The sequence below is a fragment of the Anabas testudineus genome, chromosome 22 (genome assembly GCF_900324465.2).
Source record: "Anabas testudineus chromosome 22, fAnaTes1.2, whole genome shotgun sequence".
Lineage (NCBI taxonomy): Eukaryota > Metazoa > Chordata > Actinopteri > Anabantiformes > Anabantidae > Anabas > Anabas testudineus.
In genome coordinates this window covers 6,530,047-6,556,500 of record NC_046630.1, presented here as the reverse complement: position 1 = coordinate 6,556,500, position 26,454 = coordinate 6,530,047, and the positions used below count along the sequence as shown (strand labels likewise).

The following is a 26,454-nucleotide window of genomic DNA, read 5'->3' as shown; positions in this document are numbered from 1 at the left end:
GCTGCCTGAAGAAGATCAACTTCTTGTGAACAGGTGAGTCACTGAGATGATAAATTGACCTTCAGCCTTGTGGGCATTAGCAAACTATAATGGCTCCCTCTGAGACAAATAACACGTAAGAGTACCTTGCTGTATATACCTGTAGCTTTGGACTGTAGCATCCCCAGTCAGGATCAATGAATCCTTGTCAGTGTGCTGTGGAGTGAACACAGGTGGAGTGAGAATTTTAGCTCAGATGTAAAGATTAGAGTCAGGTAGGCTATAAACATGACTTTACTTCTTACTATGATTCAAAGAAAAATCCCATTTGCTCAGTGGCCAGGGGCCAGTTATGCTCTGATGTTTCTGTGATCATAACCTGCAAGTTGACAGGTTGTGTCCAGATATTATTTTACAGCGGTCGTAGCTGCTGCAGTTTAAAACAACTGAGAATCAGTATTTAATATCTATATATTTATGATTGCAAATATTTAAAATTATTGCAAATAATGTAGGCTTTGGGGTTCCTCAAATTTTAGTACACCTTTTGGTAGAAGTGAAAAATGCGATAAACACACAAGGATAAACTCAGCAACATTTCTAGAGCAGGTGATGTGATTATTGCATTATTTGTATGTGTGATTGTAATGGTCATCACAGTGTTTTATGTTATTAGTGATAGAGGAGCAGTAATGTGACATAAAGCTGCAGTTCTGTGTGTCTGGGAGGAAGAGATAACAGGTTTATCAACAATTCCTGTAGCCCATCTAGTTAAATGATACAGATCTGCTCCTTACTGCTCTTTCCTCTCTCTCTCCATCCTTCTCTCTTTTTCTCCCATGAGCTCATAAAACCTCACTACAATTAAGAAAAGTAAATAAAAAAAAAAGTTGTTTTTTGTTGCAGCTTCTCTGTCAGTAAAAAAAAAAGCTTCCTCTGTCTCGTTTTCTCATCGTATTCTCATCTGATGGCTCTGTTTCCTTTTTTTCCCTCCTATCCATCCACTTCACTTTTTATTAACCTTCTCTTTCTCTTATCAATATATAATCAAGTTATTCTTCTTGTTTGCCCTGTTTTTTGGGATGAAACTTCCCTGGTGAGCTGTACTTAAGGGAGCAGCCTGTGCCTACAGTATGTGTATATATAGCTTCTACTGGCTGCTCTAAAAGGGCCATAAATAAAGAACATGGGTAATGCTGAATAATTAAACACATTCTCTCTCCACTTCCCTTCCTCTCCATCTTCCACTCGCTCTCCGTTTCCTTCTTTAGCTCTCTTTCCCTGCCTCTCTCACTCACTGTTGTCACTCTCTTTCTCATCATCTGCCCCTTCATTGCTCCCTAATCGGTATTTCCTCCCTTTATTTTACCACACTTCTCTCCTCAACTCTCATCTTGCCAACACTCTCCCTCCTTCCTCTGCTAGCTTCCTTTTTATTTTATTTTATTTTATTTTATCATGCTTCTGTTTCTCTGCTGCCTCCTCCTTCTCTTATTCGTTGTAATGCATGTGAATATTTGATGGTACTTATGGGATTTGCAGTACTCCGAACTGAGGAAGTGCTCTTTGCCTCACACAGTGACACAGTGGAGGCGGGAACAGGGAGGACGGGGGGACAGACTTATTGATTGGCTAATTGATTAATCACAGCTCCTCGTCATTCCCACATGAGAACTCATTTTTCTCCTTGATAGATGTGAGCACAAGTTGAGAGGGCAACTAATCATATTGTGGTTACATGAACACAGACGCACACATTCACACCCATAAACACGTGAACAGTGATGCGTGCAGACCATTATCCCTTTGACTTTCTCCTCATTTTTGGCAGCGAGAAAACATTTTTGGTGTTTGTGTGGGTTCGGGAGCGCGAGTGAGAGCGTGTGTGTGTACACACACACACACACACACACACACACACACACACACACACACACACACACTTTCTCTCCATGACTCTGCTGTCTCCATGCAGCAGGAGAAAGGAAAGGCAAGGAGGCGACCAATCTTTTTCTCCCTGATGACAGAACATAGCCACTCTGCTCCTCCTCATGCAAAGTGCTCCAAACACACTTTAAAATATGCACCAGTCACTCTGATACACACATATCAGCGCTTTGGTACCTGGGCTGTGTGGGCTTTTATGGTCACCGACTGTGACAGCAACACTGCAAAGGCAGCTGTGTGGTTTAAATGTTTCCATTTAATACTTTTGTCTGTGTCTGTGTTTGGACATGTGTGTGTATGAACAACAGTTTGAAAGAACATCTCTGCGGTGACTTGCCTTTTAATACCTGAGTCCACACGCCACAAGACAAAAACTGATAATTATGTTACTGTGGGAAACTAGAATCTTAGAGCTTTAATTACATTTCACAATCACTCCTATATCTTTATCTCACATCATCTTGTCCCTGTTGGTGTGTTTGATCCTGATTTCTCCTGTTTATAAAAACTAGTCCAGTTAATTCCATACGCTCAGAATATGTTTTATTTACAGTTGCAATGTTCTTTAATGGGACCTTGCATTGCACTTAGCTACAGTTTGTGTACTGCCATTCTGTATTTATCTCGTTTATTTCCCCTTTAAAATACACAGTACAGGGGATAGTCAGAGTTGCTGTATCAGTACATATGTAAATGAATGAGGAATGATGAAGAATGGAGTCTACTATATGGTAGCATTAGTGTTAATGGGGGTGATGTCAGAACATCTCAGCTGGGATTGTCTCGGGCTTTAGCGCTCAGTTACAGTTTGTGTATATCTGCGTGGGTGTGTATTGGACTGTTGCCGTGACATGTGTACATGGTCTAGAGGCATTGCTACAGTTGTTTACAGTTTGACGCTGCGTCACTGCGCCTCTCTATCGCTGTAAACACACACGCTCGCACACACACACACACACACACACACACTCTTCAGTCCCTGGAGTCCTTATGAATGACTTCTGTGGATGGCTGTAGTCACATCCATGTGCGGTGAAACACACACATTCACACCTGGCAGTGTGTTCATTAGCCTACATCCTCTCTCTGTCTTCCCCAAGGCCACATGCCCCACTTACCCACAATGCACTCCTACCACCCACACCAGGGTCAATTAGCCGTGCTTGACATCAATAACAATCGCTCACTCTTTCTTACCATGTTTTCCTTTCTCATTCTCTCTGTGCTGTCTGTTTCCCAGTCGCATCCCACACTCTTTAATTGATAATGTGCACTTTAAATAACTACATGTATTTAGCAAAGGCTTTTCCCCAAAGAGGGAATTTCTTCTGATCAATAGTTAAATCAATAACCTATACCAAGACAGGCTCTCTCTGTTATTCTTTATTCTAACTGTCCTCTCAGGTCTTTGACTAATGTATTTTCCACAACCTTTAACCCGTCTCTCCTTCATCCGAACATCTTCTTCTATTCGTCTTTTCCGTCCTTCTCTGTGTCCTCGCTCAGCTCTTTCTTTCTCTGTTTCTGCATGTCCCACTCTCACCTCCAGTCAGTACAGTAAATCAGCTCGGCTGTTTGTTTGACCTCCACAGCCGCTGGAGCGTGATGCCGATGTGCTGAACCTGCCGCTTTGCTTCTTCGCAGCAACCCTCCTCCTCCTCCTCTACAGAGTTCCCTCGCTCGTGCCCACTCTCTGGCTCTCTTCCGCCTCTTGTACGTCTGCTTGTTCTGCAGATGTTGAAATGAACGTGGGACATTTAGTTTCATTCAGTCATGACATTGAGATTCTAAAGTTGGATTTAAAATGAGACATAAGTGGCGAGTGGGTGCTTCAACAGCTTTCAGTTCATTAGGGAGTTAACCTGTGTAATGAGTGAGAGACACTTGGTGATGATAACTATTTTAGCACAGAGCTGTTTAGATCAATGTCAGCAACTTTAGGCCAAATGTTAATATATTATGTGTTCATACGAGTAATGAGTTTGTTTTTCAGTATATTTGCGTCAGCGCTCATGTGTATCTTAAATAAACTTTGCACACACATGTTCATCTCGCAAACGGTCGTCCTGTTTGCGGGGGTGTAACCGCAGGCTTTACATTAAGAAAGTTACTGTTCCCAGTGTAGCATGAACCGTCTGTCAGCTGCTGCTGTGGTCTACTGGTTTCAAGCACAGAATGCAGTGGTGCTACAATCGTTCCCATATGTGTATGACTATAACATAACCAGTTTGTGCATGAACCCTGTTCCTTTAGCTCTTTTTTATTCAGTAAACTGGGCTTGTAAGGGTATTGTAAATGGAGTTTTGTTTTCAAGCACCCTCACACCTCCACTGCGAGTGACAGATTTATGTATTTGCCTGTGTCTCTAATTTAAAACCATTTTGTGTGCCTGCGTTTGTGATTATTTAGCACTGCGCCAAATCCTCTCCCTGACCCCAGATTAGTCTGTTTCTCATACATTTGCCTGTCCAGTGGCTTGTTAATTAGCTTGTTATACTGTGAGCATGCAGGTTAATGAGTGGCTATATTTCAGACTGCTGATAGATTATTGTTTCAATAGGCTTTAGCCGATAACACAGGTTCAGTCAAAGTCGAAGCAGCGGTAGCTGAGTGTCTGTTGCAAAAGCATGCTTCTCATTGCTGCAACCACCTCATCCTCTCCCCCAACCGTCAATAAAAACCCTCTGGTCTAGTCTACAGATCATTGCTTTCATCTTTCTTTCTTTCCTCTCCTCCACCAGTCTTTTTTTACAACCTTCTTCTCCCACAAACTCTCTGCTTGTATACGTTCTCATCTTCGCTTCTCTCCTTTTAAATCTCCTCCTGCCTCAGTTGGTCTCTCTCCTCTGTTCCTTTCACATGTGTGAGTGCGAGAGCAGCCTCGGGGTGCTTCTATATTTCCTGGGCAGTGCAGTAGTAGATTGGAATGGAGGCCTTTGTCACTTTTATTTACTGGCTCACTGATTCCACAACACTGTGTGCATGCGTGCGTGTGCGTTGGTGTGTGAGCACGTGCGAATGCAGAATGATTGCAGGTGTTTGAACTGCAATGAGGTGTGTCTGGGTGTATGGCTCCCTCATTTCTTCGGGCTCCTTCGAGCAGATCTCTGTTTGTAACGTTTGTTAGCCGAAACTAGCCTTAAAAATGCACCGCTGCTCCTGCGCCTGCTGCTGAGCATGCTGGCACTGTGCTGGGAAGTGTAAAAACTTAAACCAGTGGGTATTGAGACCAGGGTAAGACTGAAAAACTGGTTGTCTGAAATCCTACAAGCCCAACATATGTGAACTACACTTTGGTGGGTGACAGCAGTGGGCACTCGCTCTCAAAGACTTGTAGAGAGTGAAAGCCCGGGGGCACATCACATAGCCTGCTCCCATATGATGCCATTACCATGCTGACAGGCCCTGTGCCAGGAGAACAGGCTTTGATGACATTCAGTCAATTCTTGCTTGATGTCTGTGTGTGTCTGTGTGGATTACCGTGACTGCACAGATTAGGATTATGGTGTGACCTATTTCCTTTTTACTTAGAGTTGGCAACACAATCTGGCCATCTATTCATAGTAAGGGAGTGTCTGTCCATTCATATACTTTTGCATGCATGTTTATCGTCCTGTATACTAATGCAGATGACAGGGCACTGACTCACAATGCAGAACAACTTGATTGTTTTACCCTTTTTATTTTGCATTGCCACTATCTCAAACACATGTAAGGTTAAAGGCCTATGTCACTCTGACATGATGAACATTATAGCTAAACTTCAAATCTCTGTGAGGTGGATTATAGTCATAGTGAAATTAACAAAAACCAATGACCCCTTGGAAAGAAGCAAATCAATCTTAATTATGGTAGGCTGTTGGAAATAGGACCCAAGTAATGAGATTTTTAGTTAATTGCCCAAAACGTGTAGAACTGTTGGTGTAGGTGTTTTAAAATGTGGTTAAAGTAAAAGTTAGGCTAAAACATCAAGTGAGAGGCACTGGAACAGTAAACCGATGGTTTCTCCTGACCTTGCAGCTTGGCCACACACTGAGGACAGATGTGCTGTGACATTCAGCTCTCCCAGTGAACTAGTCCTCTGCGTATCCACTTCCTCGTTTCTCATTCCCGTCTTCCTCCTCTGACGCTTTCCCTCCTTCCTTTTCTCACCCCACCTCTGATTCTCAGTAACACACTTCCTATGTAAGAACAATAGTTTCTTATTCCCTGTCACCTCTCTCTTGTGTGCCCAGTGTACTCTGGCCAGCCAAGACTGTTGCTAGGCTACAACAGGAAGTGTCCTGCATAGTAAATGTGTCCAAGGGGGGGTCTGTGTAATTGACTTGGCAAGGGCATGGTTGCATACACAACAAACAAAGTACACACAGGCTGTAGACGCTTCTCTTTCTCTTTCTTACTCTCACACACACACACACACATGCTGATGCTCTGGCTATCATGAGATGTACCTGCAGGTTGTTTTGAGGCAGTGGTTAGCAGATTGGTCTTGTGTAACTGAGGCTGAACCAGTGATTAAGAGATGCTTCCCTCTGCAGCCTGCAGCACTCGTGTGTATGCATTAGTTCCCCTCAACATTCAGCTTCATATAGCAGCAAGAAAATTAGTAAAAGAAAATTCAACAGAAACAAACTCATCACCAAGACAAGACAAGACACATGCTTAGTCAACCTTCATACCAGGAACTCTGCGTAAGTTTTTCCTAAGGCTCTATGTGTGTCATGGGCGTTTTAGTGTCACTTGGCAGGTACAATTAATCACAATTATGTGTTGCAGATAATTACTGCATTAGGTGCACTACGTGTCAGTTTGACACCTCCCTCAGACTGCTCACGGAAAAGGGACCTATGAGATGGTAAAAGAGATGCTGTCCATGCTATCAGACTGATGGCTCTGAATTTAGGTTTAATTTATATACAACCTAATGTGCAGTTGTCTGAATTAGAGGAGGATCATTTTCATCAGCAAGCAATGGCAGCAAAAATGAAACATGCTAAAAAGGCGTTGATTGAATGATAGTGTGTATATTTCATATTCAAAAGTTAAAAATGACAGCACATACATCTCAATATACATACACGTTTTGATGAAATATGTTTATGAAAGCATACTCTTGTTGGGTTGAAGCATGGAGCATGAAGCCCAGCAATCCATTTTGTATTCCTGACCCATACAGTAGTTTACGAAACACTAACCTGCAGGGATGGTGCTAAGTAATGAATCCTCCACGATGGGGCCACCTGAAGGCTGATTGGAGATCATTTTGGTATCAGTTTGCTGTCTCCATCACAGCGCAACTATCCAAGCGGAACAAACATAGCCGGTTTGGTCTGTTATCACTCAAACACACCTGGCTCGGTGACATCACAGGTCCTTGTGGGTAGGTGTGTGAGTGATAAATGTATTCGGTCAAAATACTTTTACAAGAATAAAGAAATACAAAATGAAGGACTGGAAACGTAATGATAAATTGTAGACCTCGTTTAAAATATATCCCTTTGATGATTAAGGTTTGTGCCCAGTGTGCTCAGTATAAGGACATCTGGGAAGTGTTGGACAAAAGCATTTATGTGCAGAAGCATACAATATGTTGTGTTTGTTTTTCCTTCTGGAGACACTCAGGCCCACATCAGTGCATTGTGGTTTGCAGAAGGCGCTAGATGCATTAGCAGAGGCAAAGTGAAAGGGTTGCAGGGAGTCTGTGATTTGTGTCATATTTTCTTGTTGAGCTCAAAGCTGAATGCTGTTTTGTTGGCATTAGTGTTCAGCTCAGTCATGTCCATGTAGGACCCACTTTTCACAGGCTGCTAGTCTGAGCTGTGAAGCATGAGAGAGGAAACAGGGAAAAGGGGAGAGGAAAAGTAAGTGAGACATTTAGAGGGTGTAAGTGAGAAATAATGAAAGGCATAAAGAGGAGATTGTGAGAAGGTAAGAGGTTTAGATAATGAGAGAACGAATCAGAGGGATAAGAGAGAGAGAGAAAGTGTGAGTGTGTGCGTGTGAGAGAGAGAGAGAAACTACAGATTTAGGTCAGAGAGGCAAAGCAGTCAACAAATGAGTGGAGGAAGGGATGAACAGGCTCCTCATTCTGAATGGGAGAGAGTGGGTCATCCCTGCTCGAAAGAGAGAAGGAAGGATGACAAAATAGTTCCAGTAATGTGAGAAATCTTTTTTTCATGAGTTTTCATTATCAGTGCTTTGGCTTATTCTTCATTTTAGGGAATATTTCAAGATTTTTGGAAAGATGTTTATTTCCTTTTTTAGAAGAGTCGATAAAAAATAATGAGAAACTAGACACCATCTTTATACCTTTGTGGAATAAAAGGACTTCAGATTAGACAAAGGCATTTTTTTCATCCTGAAGGATTTCACTATAATTGTTATTTTACACAATACATATTAACCTGGTAACTGCTTTAAAAAATACTTGAAATGAACAGGGAGAGGTCAAAGAAGCACAGGATGAAGATCACACAACAGTCAGAGCTAATTCCTTTGTGTTGCCTCTTTCACACCTGGCCATTTAATAAGGTTCAATGACATTACTGTGCCAGGACAGATGTTGTCAGGTGGCTTGGGTTAATGAATCTTTATCCAGCTCGCGATGATATCCATGTCTAATATCTATTTGACACAATCACATGCGCTCTCTTGGTCACCCTCAAACTCCCTCAATCATCTTCACTTTGTCCCTCTCCATGTCTCTGTGTGCACATGTGTGGGTGTTTGCAATAGTTCTTCCATCTGAGTTAAGGAATTAAATCATTTTGAATGTGTATGTGTGTGTCTGTGTGTGTGTGTGTGTGAGAGAGAGAGAGTTTCTGGTTTAAAAGTGGCTGTAATTCCTTTGTTGGTTTCCAACAAAGCCAGGCCTTGTGCTTGTGGAACTGGGGCAGTCTGATCCTAATGAGAAATCCCTGTTCAATCTTTCCAGCTCTTTTACTCTCACTGAATCTGTGTGTGTGTGTGTGTGTGTCTGAGAAAAAGAGAGACTGATCAACCATCCAGCGGTGCTTAGTTTGCATTGTGCAGTGCTGGATTGTGACACAATGAATTACCATATTAAAACCCTGACTTTCTTTTTTAGCAATAAATCTGTGAGTTTTAAAGTTTTTTAATTCCAGAGGAGCTGATTAATGAGAAATTGAATTAATGACTTCAAATTTCCTTCATTCAGAGACTTCAGCTGATATTAATGATGATGTGAATGTTGATGATATTACCTTCGCATCTTGTGGGAACCCAGCGAATGTGCTAGAGGCTTGTGCTGACTTACAGCTCCGAGAACACGACTGCATCCTCACATTAAAACAAGTTGTGCTGTTTTTTTTGCAGTTCAGAAAATATGTGAAAGATGTTTTTATTCTTATGGAAGAATTATGTAATACTGACTTTAACTTTTTTATGATTTGCAAGTATCAGGTTTTAAAAGGTTTAGTCATGGAACAAGTACTAAGCTGCCTTAATTATGTCACAGCTAATAACTATGTTTATGGAGTAACCTCTAACTACTCACAAGTTCACCTAGTAAAGCGAGTTTTGGGAACCTACAGGTACAATTGATCCGTTAAAAGAACAGAAGGTACAATGTGAAGCAGTGAGAATGAATAATAACCAGAGGCAGGGTGCAGCAACTATCCTGCTATTATAAACTCACTCCTCCAATTAAATTGCAAAACCAATGAAAACACCAAGTTTCAGCCTGTTTTTCCTTTTTGGCTTCAGCGTTCATTATCAGACTGGCCCTTCGATTAAAGCCCTCAGGAGCCACTTCAGAGCCAGACCCTTAATGCCATCTGGTTTACAACAGTTTCAACAGGAAAACAGTCCTGCCCTTGTTTGGGGAGTTTGTGTGTGTGTGTGTGTGTGTGTGTGTGTGTGTGTGTGTGTGTGTGTGTGTGTGTGTGTGTGTGTGTGTGTGTGTGTGTGTGTGTGTTTGTTTGTTTGTGCCACTGCTGCTAAGCTGCTCAGGCTGTAACATACTAATCATTTGAGTCCAGACAGGTGGAAGAAGTAGCAGTCAGTGGTTTTAGCGTCTCTAGCACTGTTAACTTCATTAGCTAATCACAGGCACAGGTGCTCAGTTGCAAACAAACTGCTTGAGCTTTCCATTTGGCCCTCAGCTGGTTTCTCGACTCTTACAGTAGCTCCTCCAGGCATCTGCCCAGCCTTAACAGAGCAGGGTTTGTGCATTGGTCTCTTCGTCCGTTGTGTGGTAGCTATCTGAGACACTGTTAAATGTCAGGGACACTATGATTTGTCTTTCAGCTGTGAGCTACTTAACACCAGCAAGGTGGACAGAGGTCCACGTGGGGAAAGTTTAAACATTTTCTCATTAACTGTATCTTCACTGCCAAACATCTAGAAACTGAACATTCATTTGTGAATAATAGCAGATTTCTGTCCATTGTTGTGGATAATGGTGGCTGGGTGACCTTATCTTTACATTTAGAGAGGATAACCGATAGCATATAGGTTATAGATTTAATAAGGGGGTAAATAATGTCAGTATTGCATTGCTTAAGGAAATGGTTAAATGGAAATTGACATTTTTTCTTGTGTCTCTCCCGTCTTCCTCTTTGTTCTGCATTCTTCATCTCCTCCTCCTGTGTCTGTCCGTCTGCTCTCCTCCTTCCACCAGGGTCGCCATGTTAAGACAGGGCAGCTGGCAGCCATCAAGGTCATGGATGTCGCTGGGGTAAGACACACACACACATACAGTACACACTCGGACGCTCACTCGCGCTCACATGCACATACTCAGACACACCATGTCATTATACCACCATCAACCGTGTCATCTAATTAAGAGTGATGAGTCAGTACTGGTGTCTGTGTGCGTGCACGTGTGCAATCCCGTTTATATGTGATGTGGTAGTGAGGAAATGAGGACAGGCCTATTGCCATGGTAATATTAGCTGGAGGTATTAGAACAGCAGTGTGGTCTCAGGCATGTCTATAAAGCAGGAGAGAATCTCGGCTATATTTAGAGATCCTCTCACCCTACGCCTCCCTGTCAGCACTCTGCTGCCAGCAAAACAATGAAGGCCTGCAGAAATGAAGCAAAAAGGGACTAATGAATGAATGACTGAACAAGAGCATGAATGAATGAATAAGGAAATGAACATATCCAGGAGGGTGTAGATGAATGAATGAACAAGTTATTAAAAGAATAGAACTAATCAAGAATGAATGGACAAGTAAATGAAACTATGTCTGAATGGCATAGCTTGTGACATAGTGTGTGAATAAATCTGCTTAAATACAATTTAAAAAAAGCCTATTAATTAAAGATTGAAATTTTAATGAAGGGCAAATGCATAATTGCTAACTAAATGAGCTGCTACTGTACAAAATCAGCTTACTAAAACTAAAGAATGTCTTTGTTTTCTTCACCATCGAGCACTAAATTGAAGTAATCAAAGCATTATTTTCTGACACTGTGGCATATAAATTAGAAATAACATTTTTAAATAACCAATAACTGCCACCATAACAACTTGTTTCAAACAGCTTATTTTAGCTTTGTGGGGGTAACCTTTTAAAACGCAAGTAATTAAAAAGTAATGCTGTTATTGTGGATAATTTAGAGGCCAGCTGCGCGCCTTCAGAATTTAAATGAATTCAAAATGCAAATCCATCAACAACCGTGCTCTATCGCCATCCTGTTAGGTTGTGTGAGGGGGTCACAAACAGAGATTGTGGTTTAATGCCTGTTGATTTTTCTTGTTCCATCTGTGTCAGGATGAGGAAGAGGAGATTAAAGCAGAAATTAACATGCTGAAGAAGTACAGTCACCATCGGAACATTGCCACCTACTATGGAGCTTTCATCAAGAAAAACCCTCCCGGCATAGACGACCAACTATGGGTACGGCTGCTTTTGTGTGTTTGTGCACACATTCTGAATTTGTATGTGTATGAAAGAGAGTGTGACAGGAAGAGAAGATGGTTGTAGCCTCTGCTGAACAGAAAGAAGTTACTTTCCATTTATCACTGTTACTTTATGTGGAGGGAGTGACTGTGCAGTTCAGTCCTGCATTCAGTGACTATAGATTTGTGTGCACTGAAAGAAATAAATCTATATGTGTATAAATATATATACTTAACGTGTGCATGTGAATGATAAAACATGTACAGATGGAGGTTTGGTTGGCTGGCTGCTGCAATAAATCATGTGTTAATGTGATCCAAGGGAGCTCTCTCTTCTCTGATCCTGTAAAATTCATCACACAACAATGAGAGGACACACACAGACAAACATATGCATACACACACACAGCCGGCAGATCTACTCCCAGCATGCAGACGTTCCCCCTGAACCAACAGCTGCCTGCAGCACGCTTTATATTGATATTAGAGCGGTTTTACACGTGTCCCATTATGTTTATGCATATATGAGTGGATTACATGAGTTTCAATGTTCGACTGTTACTTGCCAACTTCCTCTTTCCCTGTAATCCAGAGTGATGATGAGGATGAGCTTGAAGCACAGCCAGAACTGACCAGCTGAACTTTTGGCTACAAATCTCCTTGGATGTAGTGTTGGGAGAAGATGAAAGAAGAGAGCAGAGAGGAAAAGGCAGCTAAAGATAGAGGAGAGGGGAGGACAGAAAGGACACATTGTGTTTGTGTCCAGAGATGGACTAGAGTCATTCATGTGATCTCATGACCCCACTGAGTCAGCTTATGCCAGTGGTTTCTGTGAAACTTGATTGTGAGTGACAAAAAAATAGAATCCGTTTGTGTGTGTTGATTGTGTGTTGCTGCATTGGGCTACATAACAGCAGGTTGTACAGGTTCACCTAATTCAGTGGCCAAAAAACAAAACTGTGAATGACAAGTGAGATTGTTCACTAGCTTCTCGCTTAACAGAAGCTCTTGTCTTATCTGGAACACTTCTAGAATTGCTGCTTTTCTTCCAAACGGCTAATAATCAGCCTTGTTCCGTGTGTGTGTAGCTCGTCATGGAGTTCTGTGGAGCTGGCTCCGTGACAGACTTAATCAAAAACACCAAGGGCAACTCTCTGAAAGAGGAGTGGACCGCTTACATCTGCAGAGAGATTCTCAGGGTAAGTAGCTATGCTTGTAATTCAGGTCTTGAACTTCAGTTAAACCATACTCAGACATTATTACAATCTTACATCACCCCTCCATGAAGAAGCAATCACTGTATGCAAATTATGAAGACAAAGAGCGAGAGACATTTTTTATTAATGAATTAGACTCTGGGGAATTGTGTGACACAATTGGAAAATTGCTTTTCAAGATAACTATTTGCTCATTTGTTTAAATAGATGTTGCTTAAGAATAAACAGCCATGATTTGGAGAAAATAATGTTACAACATGAAATGAAATATGGCAGAATATAGCAGTGCAGGTCAGGTGAAAACAACATTAAAAGTAATTAATTAATTAGTATAACAAATTCATTTTGAACAGGAACTAAATTTAACTTTAACGTCCTTCCAAATCTATAGGGAACAAGACAGGACAAGTTTTAAGTTCGCTGTAGATAAGGAAGACTAAAAACACGGAGATGGAAAAACTACAGTTCATACATTTGTATACATGTTCTTGTTACACACTGTTATTCTCTATTATGTAAATGCATTACTTCCCCAAACTACTTCCTTGTCGTGACATAGGTGCAGCATGTTCCAACTAGACTGGTGATGCAGAATCTCAGTACAGAGAGTAACAGAACAACAACACAACAATAACAAAACTTTTATTATCAGGAAAATACTTGATGCATCACTGGCAAAGGATAGTAGTATCCTCAGTGACCTGGAATCAAAACATTTGCACTTGTTTTGCACAGACACAGAGCAGCAATCGACAGTTGCTGGCATTTGATGATGTCTCTGTTTTGTTTTGGATTAATACAAACCCATAAATTTGATAGCGCGCTTATTCTCCCACATCCTATCTCAGCTATCTTTTGTTGTGCGTTTTATGTGTGCTGAGGGCTACAGCCTCAAACAAACTGCAGCAGTATCACTGCATCTTGTCAGTTAGAGTAAACGCAGTGCTGCGCTGAGCTCTGAGGCAACAATGACTTCCTTTCATGCTTTTTCATTTCTTTCTTCACTCCCCATCTCTTGCCTTAGTTCTTACTCTCTGCTTTCTGTCATCCTGTTGTGATGCAGCCATCGCTGCTTTCTTTTATCTTTTTTGTTCACTGTTTTTCTTGTCCTTATTACTATTTCTGTTTTCCCTTTTACCTCCTCCCATGTTTTAATTTTCATTTAGTTTTACAGCCAATACAATAAGCTTTTTTTAGAATGATTATTTTAACTGTCTCTTGACATAGGTCTTCTTTTTGCATGAATTAAACCATAATAATAAGCAAAAATGATGAGCAACAAACTTTAGGTTGTGTTTTCTAGTCTAGTCTACTGCTGATGGTCTTTCTACTAATGTTACTTTGAAAACAAAAGTTTTCTCTTAACAAAGAGATTGAGGGCACATGGTGGTCAGAGGTTAAGGTCAGCTATACAGTAGCAACCTTGGAGCTGACATTGCTGCTCAAGGACTCCTCCTTTTCTATATGAGTTCTTTAAATAGTCACAATAATCTTGACTTGGCTCATTGCTTCCTTCTTTCATGGTATGTCTCTGTCACCGTCTGCAGGGTCTGACTCATCTCCATCAACACAAGGTCATCCACAGAGACATCAAGGGGCAAAACGTCCTGCTGACTGAGAATGCAGAGGTCAAACTAGGTCTGTCATTTAACTTCACTCGACAAAATGGCTTTAAGATTTGGGAGGGCAGCGTGAGGTATAAAATATCAGATGGCTCAGAGGTGTGTGTATGTGCATGTGAGGCTTTTCCTCTGCTTTTATGCTGACCAGCCTGCTCATCTCTCTGTAGCTTTGCTACTGTTGTTGGTGCAGACTGCTGGAGAAAAAGGACTCTCTCTCCTTCTCTTGCTCTTCCCCTAAAACCAGTGGGGAGGGGATTATTAAGTATGTTTGTGTGTGTGTTTGTAAAGCGGGCAGGCTACTGCAGGAAGGGTAATTCGTTCCTGTTTAGAGTCCATTATGGAATTCACTAAAGCCCACCGGTATGCTTAGTGCATCAGCACACTCCTAGAAACAAGCACACACAGACAGAAACATGCATTAAACTAAATTGCAGACTATAACCCAAACTTTGGTTGTGTGTTTGTGCATTTGCTCTGCAGTGGACTTTGGTGTTTCAGCCCAGCTCGACAGGACTGTAGGAAGGAGGAACACATTTATTGGGACGCCATATTGGATGGCACCAGAGGTCATTGCCTGTGATGAGAATCCCGAAGCCACATATGACTGCAAGGTGCATGAACAGCTTCCTTTCCTCTGAATGGCTCTGTCCCTTGTGCTTATGTTTGATAATCTTGAGTTTTTATACAGTGTGTCTCTTACATTGCAGAGTGATTTATGGTCACTGGGAATCACAGCAATAGAGATGGCCGAAGGAGCACCACGTATGTACCCAACCAATAAGCCACGTATCTGCTACATGTCATTTCTTAGCGCTACTGCAATAAATCACTGTAATCATAGTCAGTTCATTTTTCAGTCCAGTTCAATGGAACTCATCTTAAGTCATAATTTTAATAAAGGCCAGGGAGTGGATATAAAACTGGTTGTCAAATTTCTGGGCCGCCACCCAAAACCGTTAGGACATAACATCTGTGTTTGCTGTATTTTATATTCATTATCTTATTCTTTGAGCTACTTGTACACAGGCATTATGATTGGAGGAGGTGGAGCTTGTATTTCCCTCCAGTTAATTTTTCTTTTGTAAAAAGGCAACTGCCTGATTAAAGTTTAATCATAGCTGTTGCTCATCAAGGTTATCCAGTTCTTGTTTTAATCTATGCAACGCATTGTAGCACAAATGTAGTGAGACATGACTCCGTCTCATGTAACTAATAGATATCTACTGGTATTAGCAGGATATGTAGATAAAGTGAGGTTTAACTCCAGCTGTCTTTATATACCATGATCATTTTTAGTACATTCCCTTTAACACAGCTTCTTTGACTCTCTAGCACTGTGTGACATGCACCCAATGAGAGCTCTGTTCCTCATCCCACGAAACCCTGCCCCCAGACTTAAGTCAAAGAAATGGTGAGTGTATATTTTCACAACTGTGTTAACAAAAGAATCAATCACATTGGGTTACAGTGCGGTTGTCATTTGCTGTCTGTTTGTGGTTTCAGGTCAAAGAAGTTCCAGTCGTTCATAGAGAGCTGTCTGGTGAAGAGCCACAGCCAGAGACCCAGCACAGAGCAGCTTCTCAAACACCCTTTCATTAGAGACCTGCCCAATGAGAGGCAGGTCCGCATCCAGCTGAAGGACCACATCGATCGCACCAAGAAGAAGAGAGGAGAGAGAGGTGAGGGAGACTTAATTTTACTTATGCGTGTTTAGATTTAGACACAGACATAAAAATACATTTACAAACACATTAGTGCAATGTCACATCATGAGGAAGTTGCCCTTTATATATGGTAACAAACAGGAGTAAAAATAGGGGCAGTTTTTTTTTAGTAAGTAGTAGTGGTTCTTAGTCAATATCCCCCCTGCTTCCAAACTAAACATGGCATCTGACAGTAGCTTCATATTTACAATGCGGACATGGAAGAATTCATTCAACTCTTGCAGAGGAAGCAAATAAATCTATTTCCCAAAATTTCAAATTTTCCTTTGTAGTGCAGCAGGTTTACCTGTAGTTTTCAGTGTCTCTTACATGCTCCCGCGGATACACACTCATTACATACTCATTGCAAATGCAAATAAAATAATGCAGCTGTGAAAGAGTGAGCTCAACAGATGGAAATTCTCACACAAATGTGCCATCGCGTTTGTGGTTTTCTGCAGGGTTAGAAAATTAAAGTCACACACTGCGCTTCCACTCCACCATGTCACGCAAATGCACAGCCTGAGTGTCTGAGTGATAGACCGACACTCACATGCAGGACGGCAGCATTAAGTAACCGCTTCAAGAAACAGCGCCGGGATGATGTATAGAAATGTCTTGTCATTGTAGACTCAGTGACTTTCTCCAGCTGTCACTTTGTCACAGTCAGAGGACTGGTCTATGTGGCTGTGCATCAGGAGGAGCTGGGAGCTGCTTCGACAAGCGTTATGCTTTAAGTCCTATTTGACTGAAATAGCTCAGAGCTAATGTTCTCCACATCGCTACACACAGTAAAATTACAATTTATACTCTTATTCAAAGCGGCTAAAAGAAAGTGCCTTCAAGGAATGAGGTTCTTGGAATGTCAAAATCGTGAGCAGTTTAGTAATGAACAAAGGTAGTAGTCAAGTGAAAAATGCAAATGATGAAGTGGATTGACTTTAATACTTTACTTACTTTTCCTCTATTCTTTGTATTCTCTCCTTCTCTTTCATATCTCTTCTTTGTTGTACTCTTGCTTCCCATTAGATGAGACAGAGTATGAGTACAGTGGCAGTGAAGAGGAGGATGAGGAGAGAGACGTGGGTGAACCAAGGTCAGTATCTTCCACACACACTACACCACTCCACCACTAGCATCTCTCCACTAGCTGAAAATGAGTCTGATCTGAGTTTGATCCCATTCTCAGCTCCATCATCAACATCCCTGGCGAGTCGACCCTGAGGCGGGACTTCCTGCGTCTCCAGGTGGCCAATAAGGAGCGTTCTGAGGCGCAGCGGCGACAGCAGCTGGAGCAACAGCAGAATGAGGAGCACAAGCGGTTGCTGTTGGCCGAGAGACAGAAACGCATCGAGGAACAAAAGGAACAGAGGAGGCGACTGGAGGAGGTAAGCAGGAGGAAGATGAAGAGGAACTGTTGTGGATAAATACAGAAACTTTATGAATGCACAGAGTTTAAGCAGTATGTTTTTTGCATGGACATCCCAAATGTACAATTTGGGATTATTCATTAATCACAGAGTATTGTCAGGGGCCATTTAAAAAAACTAAATTTAACAGCTCTAATTCCACTCGCCAGTGGGACATCTCTGTTTAGCTTTCCATGTTCTCATCTTTGAGACCCTTTAAGACCTATTTCCAAGCACAGTCTGTGCCAGTTCTGGCTGTTCAAAACCTACATTCACCATTTGGTAGAGGTTGTAGAAGAGAAAGGAAGTGATACAGGGACAGACAAATGCACACACACACACACACACACAGCCTTTCCCAAGTGTCCCACTCTTAGTTCCACAGAGCAGGCTTACAGAAGGAAATCCTTAGCCCATAATCTGTGCACTTTCTCTGGGTTCCCACCAGGGTTTGCCTCCCAACGCACGGCTAAGCACCATGACTTGACTCAACTAACATGACCCTTCCGCTCAAGGCCAAGTGTGTGTCTTTGAGTGTGAGCAAATGCATGTTTGTGCAAGTATGAATGTATATGTTTTTAGATGAACGTAATATTACAATTCTACTTATTATTAATAGTATAAGCTCAGTTATAAACCATTGTGGAAGGTATAAAAATAAGTAATAAATGATCATACGGGACATGGAAACACAATCAACTCAGCTCACATATCAAAGGTTTGGCATTTTGTAGGAAAATCAACAGAAACATTTCAGCATTTGCATCAATCTTGAATCTTCTTGTGTTTCTCTCCTTCTGACAGCAGCAGCAACGAGAACGTGAGCTGAGGAAACAGCACGAGAGAGAGCTTAGGAGGCGCTATGAGGAAATGGAGCAGCTCCGCAGAGAGGAGGAGAGGAGGCATGCAGAGAGGGAGCAGGTTTGTACACTTGCTGTTAAATTATATTCAAACACGCATGTAAACAAGCAGCATGGTGCTACACCACGGTGCACCATGATGATGATGTAGTCAAAAATGCCTCATTTGCTCTTAAACACACTGTTGTCTGTATCTTCTGTCTTCCTGAATCACTCTAGTTGAACTTGTCTCCATAAATTATCTCAGGGGTGTATTTATCTTGGATGTATTTTTTTATTCAGACACACAAAACAGACATTTTTAATCTGATGAAACCATTGTGCCACACTCAAGGTTTTATTAGCATATCACTCCTATTCACCTAAAACACACAACCCCCTTCCTCTTTTCTCTCTCTCTTTTTTTCTAATGCAGTCTTATCCTAACTACTAATCAAATGTTATTGCAACATCTTGTGTAAAAAGATTAGTTTCATAAACTTTATTTTTCTTTATTGTCAGCACATTATTAAGTGCATGCTTTAAATATTTTAATACTATACACAAGAGTTCACAAAACCTTAAACCTCGATTCAAGTCCAAGCCATTACTTGCCTATTGTTCGTTTTTTTTCTTAGATTTTCTTAAATGGTGAAAACAATGACTATGCACTGGTCTACGTTTAATGTTGTCAGACCAGAAACTATTATATCATTAGACATCTGACATTATTTTGTGCTTTTGCTTCTGCTCGTTGTATGTAGTCTATTAATTGTTCTGCAGAACATGTATGCTTTCCTCTAACAGCTCTTTCCCCTACCCTCTAACTGAACTTACTGATGCTGTCCTACTCCCTTTCTTGTCTCTCTGTTGCTCTCCTCCCACACTTTTCAAGTGCGTTGGAAATATATCCTCCAACTTCTTTTTCTTCTCTGTGTCATCATGACTTTTTTTTCCTTCGTAACACATTGTAATTATCCAACAATATGAATCTTCTTCATCTTTAGCTGGCTTCTGGATAAAATCATCTCCCCTCAATCAACGGCCACCTCGGGGGATTATCTTCTCTGTTTCTTCTCATTTTGTCTCTGTCTTTCTCTCTTTGGATGTTCAGATTTCCTGATTTTCTCTCGGTCTATTTCTATCTCTATCTCCTTGTGCCGACATGCTGCTTAGGAGTATATCCGTAGACAGCTGGAAGAGGAACAGAGGCAGTTAGAGATTCTCCAGCAGCAGCTACTACAGGAACAGGCATTACTGCTGGTAACCATAGCCCTCCCATGTCCTACTACTGCTCCCCATCTGTGCTGTGTGGCCTCCTATCCCCACTGCATGCACTCAAATGACAGTTGTACAGAGGAACTGACTGTGAGAGGATCCACAGTCTGAGTCACTCAGCCTGTTGGCTACAGAAAAACGTGAAGCTGGAACATCAAATGTCTTATCTCTAATGCTCATTGTGTATTCATTCAGATCAATTATTGCATGTACAGACCTGTTAGGTTGACTGGATCTCAAAGGACTCGCTGGAGGGTGCATAAAAAATTGTTTTGTCATGCCCACACAGAGTAAACACATCCAAGAGGAAATAGAACGGTGTTGTTTGCCACTGGTTTTTAACTAGTGCCCCTGTCTTGTTTAGGGCAATGTTTTTGTGATTTATTAACACTGAAGTAGTTTTGTAGTATTTGTCCAGAGATGCTTTCTCTGTTTTATACGGAAATAAATTCAGCCTTTTTGAGATCCAACCCAAACTCACAAGAATCACTCCTGTTTTGTTTTTGCCTTCCTTTCATTTTGTCATTCTACGCACCGCCATGTCGAGTAATATCCTTATCTCTGTTATCCATCTAACGTAACGTCTTTGCTTGTGTTTGTGCTTTGATATTTTTGTTTTTTGCATTTGTGATTTGCATGATCTATGAGAGACATGACTTTTTTTTTGCACGTTTGTAAATACACATAATACAGAACAACTGAGAGACCATCTCACTTCAGTTATTGTGATACCTAATGTCATAAGACAGTTTTCATTTTGGTATTGATTTCAGCTACTAATTTTGAATGGATTGAAAACTATAATAATAACTTGACATTTTGATGTCTCACTTCCTTCTCTCCGTCACTTTCCTTTCATCTCTTTCCCCCCTCTTGTACCCATTCCCTCATTCTCCCTCCAGGAGTACAAGCGTAAGCAGATAGAGGAGCAGCGGCAGGCGGAACGGCTACAGAGGCAGCTTCAGCAGGAGAGAGCCTACCTGGTGTCTCTGCAACAGCAGCAGCAGCAGCAGCAGCAGGAGGGAAGACAAGCGGAGAAGAAACAGCTTTACCACTACAAAGATGTCATCAATCCTAATGACAAGCCTGCCTGGGCTAAAGAGGTAAGTCCCAACATACATGAGAAACTTCTGTATCATGTGTTTTTTTTTTTTCTTGAATTAGTTAAAAAAGCCAATATGTGTGACTCCTCTTGGACATTATACATTTGAAGTGCCCTTTTTCATTGTAAATACAGCATCTCTTTCAACAGGTCACTAAAGACAGGGGGAGCTCATTGCTCATTTGAACATAAACATTTGGGTCTGCAGATACTTGATATTAATGCTCCTGCTTCAGTACTATGATGTCTGCCTCGTGTGTTTGTGATTTGTTGCTTATCGTGCTCTGACTCTGACTCCTAGGTCCAGAAGCAACAGCATGCTCATGGTAACCCACCACGCTCCTACCTGCGACATCACCAGTCATTCAACCAATCAGCTTCTTCAGCTGGTTCTAATGGCCAAAACAGAGTTCAGGCCCCTAAGCGAACCATGTCCAATAGAGTCCAGCTCCTCTCCAACCACCTCCCTCATATTCATATCTCCTTAGACCCTGGAGAATCCCTAGATCCAGGGCTGAAGCAGGAGATTAGTCAGCAGGTCAGAGAGCTTAGGGCTCAGAAACTCAATCAGAGGGGCCGCAGCCCAGGGCCCTCCCGGGATCACAACCAGGCTCCCGGCCAAAGACACAGTAAGGGATCTAGGGCCACAAAGGGCCACAAAGAACATTCTAGTCAGGGGTCAGTCAGCAAGTCTAAGGCAGTTCCTAACCTTCTGGGGCCTATCAATCATAAAGAGAAGTCACGAGATAGGCCTCTCTCTGCCCCTAGTCAGGCAACCAGCCAGGACTTACTGTCTCCACCCCCACAGCTTAAGGAACCTCAACCTCTTCCTCAGTCCACAGGACAGGTCCAGATATCCCAGTCTGGATCTAGCCCTGTTTCCATTTCCAGGCCTGCGGTCAAACTGGTTAGTGGTCGTTCTCGTGGCAGGTCGCACTCACCTTGCTGTAGAATAGATGTAGATGTAGAACCTGAATATAGGAGTAGGTGGTCAAAAGAGATGAGACCATCTGTCAGCAGTGAGTCCCTGATGGTACCCTCAGATTGGGATATAACAGAATTAGACTCAAATGACCCCCTCTCTCAGTCCTTCCCTGAATACACTCTTAACTCTGCCCTACCTAGACAAAGGAGCTCCTACGCACTTCCTTCCAGCAGTGGCAATTTCCTTCAAGTCCCTGATGAGAACTATTTGTTTTCCCCTCCTTTTAATAGGAATATAAGTGGGAGATACGTGCTGAATGCAATCATAGGCAGCTCCTCCATGTCTGACCTTAGTGCCTCTGCTCCAGCAGACGTATTCAGGCAGAACCTGGCTGAGTGCAGACTTAGAAATAGTCGCTCCTCTGAGCGCTTGACATCCAGCTCTCCAAACACTCCATCTCCTTGGTTAGGCCTTTCACCTCGCACCTCTCCACAAACCTCACCCTCATACTCCCCCACATCTTCAAGCCCAAGATCCACCGATATGTTCTCCCCTGACAACCTTTGGCCTGAGAACATGCCTTATGAAAGCTCTCCACCATCCCAGACGTACCTGCTCTTGCCTGACCAGGCCTCCTCTCCCCTCTACTTATCGCCTTCTGTGACTCCTCACTGCTCCCCACAAGGCTCTCCCTTTGGATCTCAGACCCAGATCTACAGCAGATCTGTTGGGGCAGAGTGCTAGACAATCCTCCAAAACTCAGATAGAAGAATATATATAGATATAGATATAGATATAGATATAGATATAAATGTAGATATAGATATAGATATACATATTCTTCTATGTGAGTTAGATAATAAAAATACACATAGGTGTATACTTCTAAGTTTGCGATTTAAATAATGCATCTCATAAAACCTAATTCTGTCCATCACAACTAGTTAGCATTTAGCATTGTTTGATACCACATAAAGGTTTTGACACATGCGCGTCCTATTTGGATTTAAATTCAAAAGTCTCTTTGATGATTGAAGAACTAAAAGTCAGATATTGTTTTTTTATCTCGATTATTTTCCCGCTCTCAAGATCTAAAAGTTGCATTACTCCCCAGAAGAAATAGAACCACAAAGTGTACATATGTATAGCATACACTGTACATGTGCACACACGCACACACACAGTGTTCCTTAAGAGTCTGTAAATATTTCTAAGTGCATCTCTATAAATACTTTAAGTTCAATTGTAATTTACATGTTTGCTTGCTCATTTATTTAGCTGAAATTGTTTGTTTTTTATACTACTGGGATTGAGATCCAGAGGAGAGGTGCCAGTATTCAGGTAGATTAGTTAAACACCACCTTGCCCCACTCTGCCAGCCCCCTTGTAACCCACATCTCTCACTGCCCCACACTGCACCATTGCAAGCCCACTCCTAGCCATATTGGCGTCTGTCATCGGGGAATGCTTCCCTTCAGAACGTCTTCTCTAGGTCAGTCAACCAGTCATTTAAAACCTGGCTTGGTGATGGGTGCTGGCCAAGTGGTGGAGGGAGCCTTCTAATAAACCTTCTAATATCTGGAACCTCCTTCATCTCTTTGTGTTCTTTCTCTACATAGATGCATCTGTGTGTTTTTCTTCTATTAATTGAGCTTTAATACCAATGTCTATCTCTTGTAGGTCAGTTGATGTTTATGCTAACCTTCATCGCATACTGCCCCTACAGATCACAATGATGTTTCTCCTCAACTCATCAATAGTTTTTTTTGCTACCACACATGCCATAGTTGACTTCCTAGCAGGCGACTAACACATATTTGAGGAATGACACAGACTCGCATAGTTGCTCTGACCCAGGTCATGATCTTAAATAATCCTACTAGATTATAAACTCATGTGGAATTACAGAAATCCTCCAAATGAGATAGTTCTCATTGCGCATGTTTCATTGCATGTTTACCTGGGGACTGTTGTCACTATGCCTGCTGAGCCACGACTCAACACTCCACCAACCGTTGAGTAGTTTGTTTAGAATTGAAAAGTGAGATTTGGGCAGTTTGTACGTTCATTGGCGCCGTCTCACACTGCACAACACATAATCTGATAATCTGATTACACTGGCAAGAGGAGTGTTCTGTCTTCAGATATTCAACGTGTGAAGCAGTTAAGCATATGCACACTCCTACAAGTCAGTGGAATCAGTCGAGTTGTATGTACATGTACACATAAAGTCAAAGGTGGTTTTGTATGTTGTCACGCTGCCTTCGCACATACTCATATCCATGATTATGGTTTAAATATGGTGTCTGCTAATTGAGATTGGAGATAATTCTTGAGCTTTCCCTACAACAACCAGACACTCTTATTCCCTAACTGCGAAACGTGCAAAACAAAGCTGACACTCCCATGGCACACGGTAGTGGGAAAACATCAGAACAGACAAATTATTGTTTGCCTAACCTGCCAGTCAACTGTTTCTGTGGAAATCTGGCTTCATCTTTGTGGTTCTTTAGACAGGTTACAACAAGAGGCCTGTAAAACCTTCACTATACTGCTCAGCGAACAGTTTTAGTGTGAGTCATTAACATGTTTGTGCGTCCCGCAGAGCTGGGTGGTGTTAAGATTGTCTGGTGGCTTGTAGGGGTGCATGAGGGATCTAGCATGGTGATTGGTTGTGCTCTGTGGTGAGCTGTGAGTGACACTGGTATGTGACCTGCCACAGGTGGAGGAGCGTTCCAAGCTGAACAGACAGAGCTCCCCAGCGCTGCAACACAAAGTGTCCAACCGCATCTCTGACCCCTCCCTCCCTCCCCGCTCTGAGTCCTTCAGCAGTGGAGGCATGCAGCCCGCCCACACCCCACCTATCCACCGCTCCATGGATCCACAGGTGTGTGTGTGTGTGTGTGTGTGTGTGTGTGTGTGTGTGTGTGTGTGTGTGTGTGCGTGTGCATGTGCAAATGTTTGGCAGGTTTCCTTGTGATTAGTATTACCTTACAAACAATCACACACCTCTCCTTGCTCCTTGTACCCTTCCATCCAGGGTTAATTCCTCTATATCAGTCAGTCTCTCCATCCACTCAACTTGTTCCCTTCATCTCTCCCTTGTCTTCTCTCTCTATCTGTTCCACAGATGGCTCACCTTGTTCCAGTAAAGACCCATACTAGCTCCATGTCTGGTTCTCAGTCCCTGCAGGATCAGACGGGCTCAGCTCTGAGCGACAGTGTTAGCGTGGGTTCCCCGAGGCCTGAGATGCCACGTCAGAACTCAGATCCCACTTCTGACACCCCTGGACCCCAGCTGCGAGAGAGCGGCAGGGAGGAACGAGATCGGGAACGGGACAGAGACAGGGATAGGGACAGGACTGCCTGGCTGAGAGAGGAGGATGTCCCACCTAAGGTCAGAGAACTGAAATGTGAACTGAGAAGCAGGATGGACTGCTAAATAAGAGCAACAAAAATTTACACAATTTTTCTTCAATATGTACTGAAAATCAAAGTCCAGTGCTAATTTCATTAGGGTTAGTTGTTCTAATCACATTTGGGTAAATTGCACAGTACAGTATAACTTTGTTAACTTGATATGAAATGTCTCACTAACCAAATACAAATTTGAACTACTAAGGGATAGTAGTAGAAGCTGTACCCACAATGTTGACCTTCTGACTGTTTGTGTGTGTGTGTGTGTGTGTCTCTAGGTCCCTCATAGGACCACTTCAATCTCCCCAGCATTGGTTAGGAAGAACTCCCCTAATGGAGGAGCAGGTTTGGGCCCTCGCACAGGTTCTCAGCTCATACGGGCCAGGTAAAGCTTAAAGTAGGGCTGTTGAGCAGAAGTTGTTGCATAATCTGGAAGACATATCTCTTAAATAAATATGTTGTATAATTTTTTAATAACTTAGAAATGACTGAAAATAAGTTCTTCCTATTTCAGTAATCCAGACCTGAGGCGCTCTGAGCTCTCTCTGGATGCCATGCTGCACAGAACCTCTTCTAACTCCTCATCTTCCTCCTCCCCTTCATCTCAGGGAGGCTCAGCCGAGAGGAAAGGTACAAACATGCATTCACTCACGTGCGCACACCTTTTTGTTTGCATGCAAACAATTAAAAAACTGGTGTGTGCACATGCTTTTGTGCAAATCTGGAGAGAAACACACAATTATCCACATACACTGACATGGCTTCAGCGTGTTTCAGAGGCTATCAGCGGGACATTGTCATTCGCAGTTCTGCTCTGATCAACCTGTCTGATGTGCCCTGTTGCTCTCAGAGCAGAGCTCTATCAGAGAGGAAATGAGAGAGGGAGATAGAGAGAGGTGTAGAGGGATGTGTCAAACAGGCCGGAGGGATATCTAAGATATTCATGGATCTCCTTCTGACAAACATAAAGAGAGGTTAAAATATGGCAGAATTGTTTTTCCTTCATGTCTTTTAGATGTTACTACCGTTTTGAAATCGGGTTGACAGTAAATATGTCAGAGATGTAATGTAAAAAAAAACCAACAGCATAGATAGGGTGAGAAAAGTGTACAAATATTTCATGTCTAGTAATATTGACAGGACA

At 42.2% G+C, this 26,454-nt stretch overlaps 1 protein-coding gene across 4 annotated transcripts in view; it reads left to right on the top strand.

Moving 5' to 3' along the window:
* tnika (TRAF2 and NCK interacting kinase a) overlaps nucleotides 1–26,454 on the top strand; it is a 47,714-nt gene that overhangs the window by 11,395 nt on the left and 9,865 nt on the right. Inside the window, exons 3-19 of one of the 4 annotated variants that reach the window (XM_026339049.1) lie at nucleotides 10,568–10,624; nucleotides 11,671–11,796; nucleotides 12,887–12,997; nucleotides 14,563–14,653; nucleotides 15,118–15,248; nucleotides 15,345–15,399; nucleotides 15,970–16,048; nucleotides 16,141–16,316; nucleotides 17,370–17,436; nucleotides 17,530–17,728; nucleotides 18,554–18,670; nucleotides 20,769–20,969; nucleotides 21,270–21,875; nucleotides 24,616–24,780; nucleotides 25,024–25,290; nucleotides 25,589–25,695; nucleotides 25,825–25,940. In XM_026339049.1, the coding sequence (XP_026194834.1) occupies nucleotides 10,568–10,624; nucleotides 11,671–11,796; nucleotides 12,887–12,997; nucleotides 14,563–14,653; nucleotides 15,118–15,248; nucleotides 15,345–15,399; nucleotides 15,970–16,048; nucleotides 16,141–16,316; nucleotides 17,370–17,436; nucleotides 17,530–17,728; nucleotides 18,554–18,670; nucleotides 20,769–20,969; nucleotides 21,270–21,875; nucleotides 24,616–24,780; nucleotides 25,024–25,290; nucleotides 25,589–25,695; nucleotides 25,825–25,940 (2,671 nt within the window). Of the gene's footprint in view, nucleotides 1–10,567; nucleotides 10,625–11,670; nucleotides 11,797–12,886; nucleotides 12,998–14,562; nucleotides 14,654–15,117; nucleotides 15,249–15,344; nucleotides 15,400–15,969; nucleotides 16,049–16,140; nucleotides 16,317–17,369; nucleotides 17,437–17,529; nucleotides 17,729–18,553; nucleotides 18,671–20,768; nucleotides 20,970–21,269; nucleotides 23,386–24,615; nucleotides 24,781–25,023; nucleotides 25,291–25,588; nucleotides 25,696–25,824; nucleotides 25,941–26,454 lie in introns of those variants that run through there. The other 3 variants (XM_026339047.1, XM_026339048.1, XR_003297401.1) reach the window with 3 other exon arrangements.